General features: G+C 43.6%; 1 protein-coding gene across 5 annotated transcripts; it reads left to right on the forward strand.

Annotated features, from left to right (window-relative positions):
- Window positions 1-946: 946 nt before the first annotated feature.
- Window positions 947-15451, forward strand: LOC141182774 (uncharacterized). 5 transcript variants are annotated; one of them, XM_073660881.1, is made up of 10 exons: window positions 947-1032; window positions 8333-8723; window positions 8820-8890; window positions 9039-9092; window positions 9258-9407; window positions 9537-9638; window positions 9722-9845; window positions 9929-10026; window positions 10231-10321; window positions 12284-15451. In XM_073660881.1, the coding sequence occupies exons 5-10, from the start codon at window positions 9330-9332 to the stop codon at window positions 13810-13812; spliced, it is 2022 nt and encodes a 673-aa protein (XP_073516982.1). In that variant the 5' UTR covers window positions 947-1032; window positions 8333-8723; window positions 8820-8890; window positions 9039-9092; window positions 9258-9329; the 3' UTR covers window positions 13813-15451. The 5 variants fall into 5 exon arrangements, with proteins under 5 accessions (XP_073516982.1, XP_073516980.1, XP_073516983.1 ...); XM_073660879.1 differs by lacking the exon at window positions 9039-9092; XM_073660882.1 differs by lacking the exons at window positions 8820-8890; window positions 9039-9092.
- Window positions 15452-16156: the final 705 nt, after the last annotated feature.

A 16156-nucleotide genomic window follows, 5' to 3' on the forward strand; every position in this document is an offset into this window, starting at 1 on the left:
GCCTCGTACACGCGCGGCTCTGCTCCGTACGCCTCGTACACGCGCGGCTCCGCTCCGTACGCCTCGTACACGCGCGGCTCCGCTCCGTACGCCTCGTACACGCGCGGCTCCGCTCCGTACGCCTCGTACACGCGCGGCTCCGCTCCGTACGCCTCGTACACGCGCGGCTCCGCTCCGTACGCCGCGTACACGCGCGGCTCCGCTCCGTACGCCTCGTACACGCGCGGCTCCGCTCCGTACGCCTCGTACACGCGCGGCTCTGCTCCGTACGCCTCGTACACGCGCGGCTCTGCTCCGTACGCCTCGTACACGCGCGGCTCCGCTCCGTACGCCTCGTACACGCGCGGCTCCGCTCCGTACACCTCGTACACACGCGGCTCTGCTCCGTACACCTCGTACACATGCGGCTCTGCTCCGTACACCTCGTACACATGCGGCTCTGCTCCGTACACCTCGTACACACGCGGCTCTGCTCCGTACACCTCGTACACGCGCGGCTCTGCTCCGTACACCTCGTACACGCGCGGCTCCGCTCCGTACACCTCGTACACACGCGGCTCCGCTCCGTACACCTCGTACACACTCGGCTCTGCTCCGTACACCTCGTACACACGCGGCTCTGCTCCGTACACCTCGTACACACGCGGCTCTGCTCCGTACACCTCGTACACACTCGGCTCTGCTCCGTACACCTCGTACACACGCGGCTCTGCTCCGTACACCTCGTACACACGCTGCTCCGCTCCGTACACCTCGTACACACGCGGCTCCGCTCCGTACACCTCGTACACACGCGGCTCTGCTCCGTACACCTCGTACACACGCGGCTCTGCTACATCCACACTGTAAACCCCTCCTGACCCCACACATAAACTTCAGCTCATCCAGCACCATGACAACCAGCACAGCAGAGTCCTGCATCCACTGAGGCCCCTGATCATGTGACCCCTGACTCCTCCCCTCCTGTGACCTCATCACAGGTCCTGTGCGCACAGAGCAGCCATATATGTGGTGGCGGCTCTGCAGGTGGAGGTATGTGGAAACCCCATTACTGGGCGCAGGGGGCATTAACCCCTTCAGCACCGAGACTCTTTTGGGGTCTTGTGTTGCCCCTTTATAAGAATCATAAGGTTTTTGTTCTGTTTCCTGTAATAGATACATACGACCCAACTATGGAGACAGGAAGGGAGGAAACGTATTGTTCGCATAGTACAGGACCCCTTTACTGCCCCCCACAGTGTAATGCTCCCATTATGCCCTTATGCGGGATGTATGATGCCCCACAGTGTAATGCCCCCCATTATACCCCTTATGCAGGATGTATGATGCTCCCCACACAGTGTAATGCCCCCATTATGCCCCTTATGCAGGATGTATGATGCCCCCATTATGCCCCTTATACAGGATGTATGATGCCCCCCCACAGTGTAATGCCCCCATTATGCCCCTTATGCAGGATGTATGATGCCCCCCCACAGTGTAATGCCCCCATTATGCCCCTTATGCAGGATGTATGATGCCCCCACACAGTGTAATGCCCCCATTATGCCCCTTATGCAGGATGTATGATGCCCCCACGCAGTGTAATGTCCCCATTATGCCCCTTATACAGGATGTATGATGCCCCCACACAGTGTAATGCCCCTTATGCAGTATGTATGATGCCCCCCACACAGTGTAATGCCCCCATTATGCCCCTTATGCAGGATGTATGATGCCCCCACGCAGTGTAATGTCCCCATTATGCCCCTTATACAGGATGTATGATGCCCCCACACAGTTTAATGCCCCCATTATGCCCCTTATGCAGGATGTATGATGCCCCCACACAGTGTAATGACCCCATTATGCCCCTTGTGCAGGATGTATGATGCCCCCACACAGTGTAATGCCCCCATTATGCCCCTTATGCAGGATGTATGATGCCCCCCACAGTGTAATGCCCCTTATGCAGGATGTATGATGCCTCCACACAGTGTAATGCCCCTTATGCAGTATGTATGATGCCCCCCACACAGTGTAATGCCCCCATTATGCCCCTTATGCAGGATGTATGATGCCCCCACACAGTGTAATGACCCCATTATGCCCCTTGTGCAGGATGTATGATGCCCCCACACAGTGTAATGACCCCATTATGCCCCTTGTGCAGGATGTATGATGCCCCCACACAGTGTAATGCCCCCATTATGCCCCTTATGCAGGATGTATGATGCCCCCCACAGTGTAATGCCCCCATTATGCCCCTTATGCAGGATGTATGATGCCTCCACACAGTGTAATGCCCCCATTATGCCCCTTATACAGGATGTATGATGCCCCCACACAGTTTAATGCCCCCATTATGCCCCTTATGCAGGATGTATGATGCCCCCCACACAGTGTACTGCCCCCATTATGCCCCTTATGCAGGATGTATGATGCCCCCACACAGTGTAATGCCCCCATTATGCCCCTTATGCAGGATGTATGATGCCCCCACACAGTGTAATGCCCCCATTATGCCCCTTATGCAGGATGTATGATGCCCCCACAGTGTAATGCCCCCATTATGCCCCGTATGCAGGATGTATGATGCCCCCACACAGTGTAATGCCCCCATTATGCCCCTTATGCAGTATGTATGATGCCCCCACACAGTGTAATGCCCCCATTATGCCCCTTATGCAGTATGTATGATGCCCCCACACAGTGTAATGCCCCCATTATGCCCCTTATGCAGGATGTATGATGCCCCCACACAGTGTAATGCCCCCATTATGCCCCTTATGCAGGATGTATGATGCCCCCTCACAGTGTAAAGCCCCCATTATGCCACTTGTGCAGTATGTATGATGCCCCACACATTGTAATGCATTATGCCCCTTATGTAGTATGTATGATGCCCCCTCACAGTGTAATGCCCCCATTATGCCCCTTATACAGGATGTATGATGCCCCCACACAGTATAATGCCCCCATTATGCCCCCTGTGCAGTATGTATGATGCCCCACACATTGTAATGCATTATGCCCCTTATGTAGTATGTATGATGCCCCCACACAGTGTAATGCCCCCATTATGCCCCTTATGTAGTATGTATGATGCCCCACACAGTGTAATGCCCCCATTATGCCCCTTATGCAGTACGTATGATGCCCCCCACACAGTGTAATGCCCCCATTATGCCCCTTGTGCAGTATGTATGATGCCCCCCACACAGTGTAATGCCCCCATTATGCCCCTTATGCAGTATGTATGATGCCCCACACATTGTAATGCCCCTATTATGCCCCTTATGTAGTATGTGTAATGCCCCCACACAGTGTAATGTTCTCCCAGTACCGCCTGAGGTCCTGCAGTTGGAATAATCCCTCTGGAGTTGGTTTTCCCTTTGGCTGCTCCCCTACATGTAGACCCTCGAGCATGTATACATGCATGTAGGGGAGCAGGCCTCACTAGATATCGAGGCTTTGTACAGTAATATACCACATGATGATGGTATCAGAGGAGTAAGACGTTTATTGAAATCGAGATCAATAGAGTGTAGCAGACATAATGACTTCATGGAGGATCTTCTAAAATTAACTTTTACTCATAACTTATTTATTTTTGACAGGAAGTACTTCCACCAGCTCAGTGGTACTGCGATGGGGAGCCCTTGTGCCCCCTCGTATGCTAACCTATTCCTTGGCTGGTGGGAGGAATCCACAATATTCAGGGATGATCATAAGTGATGGCATTCATATATTGGGGTATTGTACAAATATATAGACTACATTTTAATCATCTGGTCAGGGACGAGTGAACAATCTTTTGAATTTGTCAGAGAACTGAACATCAATAGAGTCGGCCTGAGATTTACATCGGAGTTTAATTATAACCAGTTGACTTTCCTGGATGTACTAATCTAGATAGAACGGGATGGGACCCTAGGAACACTCATCTACCATAAACCTACAAGCACTAATAAACTATTGAAGTGGAATAGCCACCACCCCATCCCCATAAAAAGAGGAATACCCAAGGGTCAATTTTTATGGTTGAGAAGGTACTGCCATAATGTCACAGATTTTAATATACTGGCAATAGAATATACTGGCAATAGACCTGAACACCAGATTAAGGGATTATAGGGTACTCATGGTACATTTTGGATTCCACATCATCGTTTGCAGAAAAATGGGAGAAACAGACTCCTCCATACCTAACCAAGAGACCAAGAAAAAGATGGGGTAGCACAAGTAAGAAAAACTTATGACAATCAGAGTGACCTGGGATATACTTGTGGCCGACCCAGCTCGGAGGGTGCTGTGTGATCTACTCCCACAATAACTTTCAGAAAGGGTTGGTCAATTAGGGACCGTTTAGTGCATAGTTTCTACCAAAAAACTGCACCCAAGGGGACTTGGCTAGATAGAAGAATCTGTGGTTTCTTTAGATGTGGAGAATGTTGTACATGTAATTGGATGAGACCATGTAAATCTTTCTCGAGTTCCTCCACGAGTAAAAACTTTTTTCAGAGGGGTTATTCCAACTGTAAAACCTCAGGACTTGTATATATGGCCACATGCACCTGCCCCCTAGATTATGTAGGTAACATGTAAGCAAATAAGAAGAAAGGGTAGCACTCACCGGTCCGTAAAACGTACTTCTTTATTGTATGACATCGGTACACTATTCCTGGACCAATTGTCTTCCCCGTACAAAGTTGCCGGTTCTTGTTTTATTTTTTGTGTTTGGACCGATTATGTAGGCAAGACCAAGAGGGAGTCTAGGAGGAGGGTGGGGGGCATTTGAATGACATATGCCATGGTCAGGACACCCGATTAGCGAGACACATGAATAGTGTACATCGAGGTGAAACCAGAGACATCTCCTTTTGTATCATTGATGTGGTTAAACCCAATGTGATAGGAGGTGATCACAATAGATATATCCTCAAAAAGGAAAGTGAGTGGATTTCCAGACTGGATTGACTAGACCCTAAGGGACTGAATGAGCCAATTTCCTATGCTTGTTTTGTGTGAATACAGCCCCATTCCGGATTACATTTTGGATTTTATACTCTATTCATTGCTACTCAGTTCCCAGTGATTGGAGTTCACATATTATTGTACGTCATCGAGATATCTGAGCTTCTATATCAGAATTATTTCTTATCAGTTATATCCTACATATACTATTTAGTAACTAGCAAATGTGATGATCCTTGTGTATCTCTAATTATGCAATGGGGGTCTAATGTGATCATTTAGGAATATACTGTGGGCCATCATCCCATATTTTATGTAGTGATAAAGTAGATCTACGTGCCTATTGCATGATGGGAGGATGTGAAATACTTGTTTTTAGTCTCCCATGACGCTGATCTCAGAGATAGGACTTTTCTATGTTGGTGGTATGCAATCCAAAACCATTATGCGATCCAGCGTGGAACGCATGCTTCCGGACATGCGCATTCGCAGATAGGAGACCGTGATGCACTCCAGCATGGAACGCACATGTCCGGTCACATTTGAGCTTTCTTCCGGCCTGTTGTTTTGTGCTGAATTGTGGGGAATACTTGAGAATTTATTTTTGTTCCATCTGTCTTTAGTTGATCCCACTGATACATCAGATAAGTCCTCAGAGAATTATAATTAGAGGAACCCATGGACACATTAGGATTTGTGAAGCTGACCTCCGCTCTCCTCTATTTCCTTTGAATTTATTGTGCGACCTGTATTTCAGAACAGTAGCTCTTGGTTTTTCATTTCCATGTGTAAATTGAATTTGACTCGTCTTTGATATCTCTTTCAAACTTAGTTTTTTCGATGTCTCAGATCCATCCTCCAGACTTTGTAAATTCTTTTACATATTTTGTTTGAGTTTTGTATCCAAAAAGGCGGAAAACTTTCACCTAGTTTTTTTTTCAAGAAACAAATATCAAACGCATTGTGACTTGGTTATCCTTCATAAATTTATCTTTATTAAGTTTTGAAAAGGAAATACAAATACAAACGCCGGGTACTAGTTGTGTAACAAGTAGTAGGTCAAACATGACCACATAACCATAACAATAACCAGTATTTCCAAAACATTTGAAAACAAAATGAAAGAAGTTAACACAATCCAAAGTAGAGTCGCTGGTAGAACATTGGTTCAATGTGTTTTAGGATATACCAGCGTGGTGACTCTGACTTAAACATTAAGTCATTACATATTCATGTTGGTTAACAAATAAGGGTTATAAAAGAAAAAACGAGTAGTTAAAACCAAAAACACAAATATACAGAAAGACAAAGGGAAGTGGGGGAAGGGATGTATGGGTAAAAGGGTTAGGGTAACGTCAGAGAGGCTCCTGAAGTATAGACTTTACCTTGACCTCATAGGGGAAAGTTATCAGCGGAAGATTTAAACTCCAGTAGGACCATGTTTTATAAAATTTATCATGGGAGTTATTGATCGTGTAGGTGAGCTCCTCCCTTAACATAATCTCATTTATTTTGGAGAACCATAGTGAGATTGTCGGGATAGTGTTACTTTTCCATAGCGAGGGAATACATGCTCTAGCAGACGTGATCAAGAGTCTCAGTATCGAGTTTTTATATGTTTTTAAAGGGATGTTGCTGTGATGGAGAAGGACGAAAGCTGGGTCATGTCTTGCTCCATCCACCAACGTCACGTTACAACACAGACTGTCCAGGAGTTTGCGGAACCTCATCAGGAGAATTCCCAGGCGTTGTAGGAAGGACATACAGGCACGTGGAGGCCACACACAATACTGAGCCTCATTTTGACTTGTTTTAAGGACATTACATCAAAGTTGGATCAGCCTGTAGTGTGTTTTTCCACTTTTAATTTTGGGGGTGACTCCAAATCCAGGTCTCCATTGGTTAATAAATTTGATTTCCATTGATGATTTTTGTGTGATTTTGTTGTCAGCACATTCAACTTTGTACAGAATAAAGTATTCAATGAGAATATTTCATTCATTCAGATCTAGGATGTGTTATTTGAGTGTTCCCTTTATTTTTTTGAGCAGTGCATTTAATAGAATGTATAGTGAGTAAACTATAATATGTGGGATGCACGTCAGAGTCGCTAAAAAAAATGTATTAGAAGACATTTATCTGATGCAATCAATCCCACAACATTAAACGTCTGTGGTTTCAAGACGCTTCACCATGACATATGATTCAAGCCGTGTTAGTTTCCTTGATACCATGGTGATCAAGGATACACAGGGCCACCTAACTGACCACTATTCCAAGCCCACCGATCTCAATGGCCTATTACACTTTTCTAGCAATCATCCAAGGTCGATGAAGAAATCTATACCTACATCACGATTTCAGAGGGTCAAACGGATTGTGTCCAGTGAAACTATCCGCAATCAGAGGTTACAAGAAATGTCGACCAAATTCACTGAACGAGGCTATCCACCTAGCTTCTTGCATCCCCAGGCGTCGAATTCCAGAACTGATCGTCCAAACAGGACAGAAGGACAGAATCCCCTTTGTTCACACGTTACAGCCCTTCGCCTACATCTTACATAAAACCATTAGGAAACACAGGAACATCTTACAAACCGGTTATTCCACGATCCCTGCGTTCCAACAACCCTTCCTACCGTGTTTTAAGAGAGCAACCAATATTAGAGACTCTCTGGTATGTGCCGATTTGGGCGCAGCGTACCTAGGTCCTAAACAATGTTTTTTGCAGAATCCCAAAATGGGCACATTCCCATGTCTCCAATGTCGTCAATGCAACAATGTCCTCAGGGGTAGCATTGTTCATCACCCACAAACTGGCAAAATATACAACATCAAAGGGTACTTTACATGTGACAGTTCATATGTGGTATATCTTATTAAATGTGCATTCGGCCGAATCTATGTGGGGGAGACGGCACAGCCCATAATGGATAGGATTTCAAAGCACAAGTCCACAATTTGGTGCAAAAACCTAATGTTACCCATTCCCCAACAGTTTATCACGGCAGGACATAGTATTTCTCAATTCAAATACCAGTTATTGGAACAAGTTTTGACACCACGTCGGGGAAGCGACCGAGTGAGCCTTCTCAAACGTAGATAAGCCTACTGGATTCATGAATTACAGTTCTTAGAGTCGAAAGGCCTTAATAGGGACTATGAACTACTGGCTTTTTATATAAGGTTTTTTTATGATTGGAGTTTGGTTCTCATTGAACAATTGGTATAGAGAAACTTGTCACCCAGGGATCTTATGTGACCCTATGTTGAAATGTATTTGACATTTGGAAATGTGGTCTTCAATTTGAATAGGTCAATAATATACATGTTTTGATCTCCATATCCTACTCATATATTGTATCCTTTATTGCAGATTATTCCTCTCTGGCACACTCTTGTCCCCTCTCCTGGATCCTTCTCCACTCCAACAAAGGCTCTGCCTCATGCCCATTGGGTCTTATGCTCTATACTGGTGGAACCCACATTCTCTCTCCCTGGCACTCAAACTTCCGGCTCACTGGAACGCATTTACACCGGCCTGCGGAACGCACAGCTTCCTGGGAGCAACGCGTCACTTCCGGTGACGTCACACGTGCACTTCCGAAGTGCACACTACACAGCACTGCGGGATTGGTGGCAATTGGTCAGCTGATACCATCCTGCCCCTGACAACGCTCACAGCACCAGGAACTAGCGGTGGACACCGCGTTCCTCTAAGCCACTACGTGCAGTACCACCTTATAACCAGGAACTAGGGGTCACAGGTATGCTACGTCCAGCTCTATTCGGTCTATCTCTGCCTCCACAGTCCCTCTCAGCTGATAACTCTTGAGTCTGCCACTCTCTGCTCTTTTCTGCAGACCCAAGTAACCAGTGTCACCATATCTCCACACTTTTGAATTCCTACCTTTGAATACCATCCAGGAGGCTAGTAGGTGTCGCCTCTCTTCAATTTGTATATATACTTGCTCTATACTATGATGTTGTATCCGCATTAATGGGGTTTGACGAAATATTATACACTGTTTAAGAGGGGTTTGGGAGAAATTGTTAATATTTTCTCAATATTTCCCTGACAGTGCGTCTATGAGAAACGTATTCAGCTGCAGACTCCAAGGAAGAAACTGCTTGTTGTATGTGTCCTAAAATATAAAGGTTTTATTACTAGATATAAAGAAGAAAACTAAATACTGTAAAATAATAAATCTCCTTATATGTTTCCTCTCATTATCTCCAATAGTTGTATTATTACACAGGATTTTTATAATGTTCCATCAGCTTATCTTTTTCTCCTTCAGGTCTCTACAATATCGGATCCTCTCAGTGAAGATCTTCTATATAAGAAAATTTTTCTGATTTACCCATCAAAGATGGATATGGACAGAGACAAGATGGCGGAGAGGATATTACACCTCACCCTAGAGATCCTCTTCCGGCTTACTGGAGAGGTGAGAGATTCTGATGACGTCACATTACATCATTCTTATCTATGGAAATAACAGATGGACAGAACTGGAGAGGTGAGAACTCTGGAAATGTCTGGAGTGAGATTTATTACTGTGTCTCTCCATAACCAGAGATTAATCACGGGGCCTCCACCTCACCCCCTGATACATGAGGACATCAATGACCAGATCCTAGAACTCGCCTACAAGATGATTGAGCTGCTGACTGGAGAGGTGACACTGCTGGGAATGATGGGACATTATACAGTAACACTATGAAGGGATCGGGGAGATGACGGTATCATTGTGTGTGTCAGGTTCCTATAAGGTGTCAGGATGTCGCCGTCTATTTTTCCATGGAGGAGTGGGAGTATTTAGAAGGACGCAAAGATCTATACAAGAACGTCATGATGGAGGTTCCCCAGCCCCTCACATCACCAGGTAATAGACAGGACTAAATACACACGGCCTATAATTATCTGTATGTAAAGAATGAATTCAGTCCCTGTATGTGTTTCCTCCAGATCTATCCAGTAAGAGGACAACACCAGAGAGATGTCCCCATCCTCTTCTTCCACAGGACTGTAAACAAGAAGATCCCAATGTTCCTCAGGATCATCAGGTAGATGGAGAGAAGGAGTCATGAGATCTCCCCTATGATGTGTAGACGGCTGTAAAGGTTTTGTATTTTTGGATTCAGTCTTGTTTTATCCACCATTATTATGTTTTATATTTGTGTAATGAGAACGGTGGAGATGGCAGGATTAGAGCCAATCATAGATGTGACTTCTCCATCTGTCTGTGACTTTTACAATATTTGTTTCAGGGTGAAGATCTGACCCATAGTAATACTACAGAGACATATGTGAGGGATGATGAGCGGTGTAAAGAGGAGATTTCTACATATGACTACCCAGGTGAGTAGTAATCACTGAATACTGAGAAGTCACAGATTCTTCTCAGTCACCGGCTGTGGCTGCTTTATCGTTTGTGTAGTCCGGCTGTATCACAATCGTGTGATCACCATTTTGCCGCTAGACCACAACATTCTCCTCCGTCCGAAAATGTTCAGATTACTTTGGGAAATTGTGAAAGCCCTTTTCTATAGAACTTACAACCTGGAGGATCCACCTACCCCCTGGGATTAGATGATGCTGACCGTTACCTGCCCAGGTCTGTAAACTACAAAGCCAAATGACAGCGTACGCAGAATGTGCAGATGATCAGGCCCCATTTTTCAAATCTGACAGATGTCACTTTATGTGGTGATAACTTTGAAATTTTTCACAAAGGATAATAAGAAACAAATGGACCTTACAAATTATTTTCCAACTTCTTTTGAATTTGACAATACCCTATATACAGCTGTACACTACTGTCTGGGCACATGGCAGGTTAAGAAGGGAAGGAGCGACATTTAGCTATTAGGAATGCAGATTTTGCTGGAATAGTTTGCAGACACAATGTATTGGGGGCGCTGTTCATGGTCACCTGGCAGCTCAAAAGATGGCTACCACGAACAGGCTTGTCTTATCTACCCCGTTTACATATTTCACAAATTACTTTCCTCATCACCCTTTAACCTCTCTACATGGATCTGGACTTACACAGAGACCCCTAGGCTTGGGCCACGGTGTTACCTGCTGTTCTGTGGAGTGACATGGGAAGAAGAATAGTCAGATAGCCGGGTCAGAACAGGAGGGCAGAGAAAATACAAAATCAGAAGACACAAGAGTAGTCAGTAAACGGGCCGAGGTCACAACAGAAACAAATACACAAGCCGGGAGCTGAGCACAGAGGACTGAACCAGAGGAGAACAAGGCTGTATCTGGCAGCTTCCGGCAATATGCTTCCAGCTTTAGTAGGGTGCGGTGCTTTCCAAATGGCTGAAGTAGGGAGCAGATTATTCCAGCTGGACAGCACACACACCCATACTGCAAAACTGGATGGTACTACTGGTCCCTGCAACCCTAATCTTAGTGGCTGCGCAGAGCCTGCGCCTCGCAGAGCTTCTGGTTCTGACGTCTCTTCCATCACCAGCGCCGCCTGCAGAATGAATAAGGCGGCTTCTGGTGTCAAAAGTAGACCTCACACAAGTCGAAGCAGGAGGAGAAGTAGACGTCCCAGAGGAGTTGGGACACACCTTTTGCAGAAGCAGTAGAAATCCCCATAAAGTGACTCCATTTTGGAAATTATAACCCTCAGTGAATTAATTTATAGGAGAAGTGACTATTTTGACTCTACAGTCACTCTCCAGAAATTAGCACGCAGTGGATGTTGGAGAGTGAAAATTGCAAATATGCTATTTTATTACCCAACACATAGTGCCCAGATTGTGCTCCAGGAGACACACACCGTAAATTAAGTGGGTTCTTCTCATTATAGTAATACCAAATACATGGATGCTGAATGTGACTTAGGCACATAAACTACTGCAAAGCTCAGAAGTGAGGGGGAGATCTGACTTTGGGAGAGTGGATATTGCTGGATTGGTTTATGGAAGCCATGTTGCTTTTCAAGAGCCTTTGAGCCACTAGTAATATGGAAACCTCTGTTTTTCCATTGACAGATGATGGATCTGAGTGGGGACTTGTTTTTTGTCAAATAAGTAGAAGTTTTTATTGGTATTATTTTCGCCTACATAACATTGTTTGGTGGCTTTTTATTCCATATTTTGGAGGCAGAATGAAAAAACAGTGGAACTCGCTCTACTGATCCATCCTATGAAGTTTCCTATTAGACAGTCATTGTCCTGGTGAATAAGTGAATTTTTTTTTATATAACTTGCCTTTTTTATGGAGAGTTTAAGTAGAAATGTTCAAAAATATAAAATTCAAGGATTTTTTATTAAAAATAATAATTGGTTTTATTCTTGGCAGATGTCTGTACCAGGAGATCAGAGGGACAGCTGACATTTTCAGTTTTCAAATCAGATAATTTTCAGATCCAACAGGATATAATTGAAATGAATGACATTTCTCCAGATTTACCATCATCCCTTCACAGCAAAGATCTGTCATCTGATCCTTTGATACAGGTCCTGTCTTCTGATTCATTACCGACTACTAAGGAAAATCAAAGTCACAAAACAAGCATTAAAAAACAAACTGCTTCTAAAGCAAAGAAGCCATTTTCACGTTCAGAATATAGAAATAGTTTTCCTCTCAAAAAGTCTTTTCTTAAACCTCAAAAAATTCACACAGCGAAGAATAGATTTTCTTGTTCCAAGTGTGGGAGATGTTTTAATCAGAAATCAGATCTTGTTAGGCACCAGAGAACTCACACAGGGGAGAAGCCTTTTTCCTGTTCAGAATGTGGTAAATGTTTTACAGAGAAATCAAATCTTATCGCACATCAGAGAATTCACACAGGGGAGAAGCCATTTTCCTGTTCAGAATGTGGTAAATGTTTTACAGAGAAATCAAATCTTATCGCACATCAGAGAACTCACACAGGGGAGAAGCCATTTTCCTGTTCAGAATGTGGAAAATGTTTTAACCAGAAATCAAATCTTAATATACATCAGAGAACTCACACAGGGGAGATGCCTTTTCCATGTTCAGAATGTGGAAAATGTTTTAACCAGAAATCTAGTTTTCTTAAGCACCAGAGAAACCACACAGAGGAGAAGCCTTTTTCATGTTCAGATTGTGGGAAATGTTTTGTACAGAAATCATATCTTAGTATACATCAGAGAACTCACACAGGGGAGAAGCCATTTTCCTGTTCAGAATGTGGGAAATATTTTACAGAGAAATCAACTCTTATCAACCATCAGAGAACTCACACAGGAGAGAAGCCATTTTCCTGTTCAGAATGTGAGAAATGTTTTTCAGAGAAATCAAATCTTATTGTACATCAGAGAACTCACACAGGGGAGAAGCCATTTTCATGTTCAGAATGTGGAAAATCTTTTGCAAAGAAATCAAATCTTACCAAACATCAGAGAACTCACACAGGGGAAAAGCCTTTTTCATGTTCAGATTGTGGAAAATGTTTTGGACACAAATCATATCTTAATAAACATCAGAGAACTCACAAAGGGGAGAAGCCATTTTCCTGTACAGAATGTGGGAAATATTTTACAGAGAAATCAACTCTTACCAAACATCACAAAACTCTCACAGGGGAGAAGCCTTTTTCATGTTCAGAATGTGGGAAATGTTTTACAGAGAAATCAAGTCTTATCAAACATCAGAGAACTCACACAGGAGAGAAGCCTTTTTCTTGTTCAGAATGTGGGAAATGTTTTAACCAGAAATCAGATATTGATAAGCACCAGAGAACTCATACAGGGGAGAAGCCTTTTTCATGTTCAAAATGTGGGAAATGTTTTAACCAGAAAGCGCATCTTGATAGCCACCAGAGAACCCACACAGGGGAGAATGCCGCAACTACACCCAACTAGTCTCTGTAGAAACTAGAAAAAAAACCTAGCTGCACAACTAAAAATGCCACCACACACCTAACTAACTAATAAGCCGTTGAGGAGTTTCTCATACCTCCTGAGGAACCAGAGAGGAGGCTGCAAAACACTCTCAACAAGGGGAAAGGAAAGTATGAAGTAAAATATGAAAACTCTGAATGAGAAACAAAAACACATTCATATAGGGCAAAGAAGGCAAGCTAAGGAGAACCAAAAATAAAAGGAACAAGTATAATCTCCCAGAAACTCATCACTGTTAGAATTAAAAGGTACTGGGAGGGAAAGCAAACTGACCGGGAGGATAGTTTCACCTTTGTGGTGAAACTTACAAAATTTATCCTCACCAACTGTGTACGTAAAACCCATCCATTTATAATGACCGCGGACAAGATAAAGATTCCCAACTCACATCAGGACCACAAGATCCCAGGGACTTTCAGCTGCATCACAACTAATGTAATGTACTTAATTATATGTAGCAAATGTCCAACTGGGGGTCTGTATGTAGGGGAGACCAGGCAAAAACTTAAAACAAGGATGAATTCTCATCACCACCCAAAAAAAGAAAAAAAGAATAGATCTACTTGTGTCCACACATATTTACCGCCACAACTGCTTATCCCTTTCCGAAACTGATAGTTCTGCTTCACGTCACTTGTCTTATCTATTGCATTATTCCTGTGCCCTGTTGTGTATAAATATGTGACTCTTCAGATTTTGTGTTATACTATGCCTGATGAAAGACCTGAGTAGTCTAGAAAGCTTACTGACTAATGGCTAACTGAAAAGATGGTATCCTCCACTGAGGACTTTCAAATTTTAAAGTTTTTCTCCAAACAGCAATTTTAAGATCTCTCCACAGGTGTTCAATGGGATTTAGATCCGGATTCATTGCTAGTCAGAACTGTCCAGCACTTTGTTTCCATCCATTTTCTGGGTGCTTCTTGAAGTATGTTTGGGGTCATTGTCATGCTGGAAGACCCATGACCTAGCACGCAAACCCAACTTTCTGACACTAGGCACTACATTGTGCCCCAAAATCCTTTGCTAATCTTCAGATTTCATGATTCCTTGCACACAGTCAAGGTACCTGACCTGAGGCAGCAAAACAACCCCAAAACCTCTTTGAAGCTCCACCATATTTGACTGTATGTGTTTGTAAATTTATTGATTATGTTGCACATTGGACAGAGGAACATCCGGATCTCAAAAGATGGACTTATAACCTTGAAATTATTGATATTTTTCAACAATTTTGGTTCTCAAGTCCTCAGACAGTTCTCTTCTCCTTTTTCTGTTTTCTCCATGCTTAGTGTGCCACACATATGCACACAATGCAAAGATTGAATCAACTTCTCCCTTTTTTATCTGGTTTTAGTTGTGATTTTCTTATTGCCCACACCTGTTACTTGCCACAATTGCGTTTGAACAAGCTTCACATGCTTGAAACAGAGTTGTTTACCCACAATTTTGGCAAGGTGTCAATAATTTTGTCCGACCTATTTTATGTGGTTTTGTGTGAAATTATGTTCAATTTGCCTTTTTTTTCTCTGTTTTCTTGTGCTGTTTCAATAACCGCAAAGGAAATAAACGTGTATAATAAAACATGTAATTGCAATAATTTTCTGGGAGAATTACTTCATTTTCTGGCACAATTTCAAGGGATCCAACACTTTTGACCATGACTTGTTTTTGTTGCCTTTTTAATTTGTTGCAGCATATCATCCTCTTCATGTTTAGCTATATTAGGAGGCTTGTAGCAAAGTCCAGTTAGCAGCTTTCCATTATTGCCATTTCCATGTACATTACCCATACTGACTTTACATCAGGGATGTAAAGCTCAAAACATGTAGAGGGCCAAAATGAAAAACTTGGACAAAGTTGTCGACCAACCAGTATACAGTATAATGGGCCCCACATAGTCCTCCATTCAGTATGATTGGCCCCACAAAGCTTTCCATACAGTAAAATGGATCCCACAAAGTCCTCCATGCAGAATAATGGCCCCACATAGGTGTGGTGGTTCTGGTGTCGTGGGTCAAATATAATCACCAAGAGTTGGGCATGTGTGCTGTACATTGTCGAAACTGCCCCCCATGTCGTCATTGAGCTTGAGGTCTTAAGTTGGTTTTAACGAAAATACCCACCCGTCTACCTATTTTTCTTTCCTATCCATTTGAATGTAGTGTAACCATCTATGTTTGACACCAAGTCATGGCTTTCATCCAACCAGGTTTCTGTAATCTGCGGCTGACCTAAGAGTCTAATTCATTCATTTTGTTTTCAAGACTTCTTTCATTTGCCTGCAGACATTTAATACTATTAG

Source organism: Phyllobates terribilis, unplaced genomic scaffold (genome assembly GCF_046119375.1).
Source record: "Phyllobates terribilis strain yellow unplaced genomic scaffold, ASM4611937v1 Scaffold_36__1_contigs__length_13169755, whole genome shotgun sequence".
Taxonomy (NCBI): Eukaryota; Metazoa; Chordata; class Amphibia; order Anura; family Dendrobatidae; genus Phyllobates; species Phyllobates terribilis.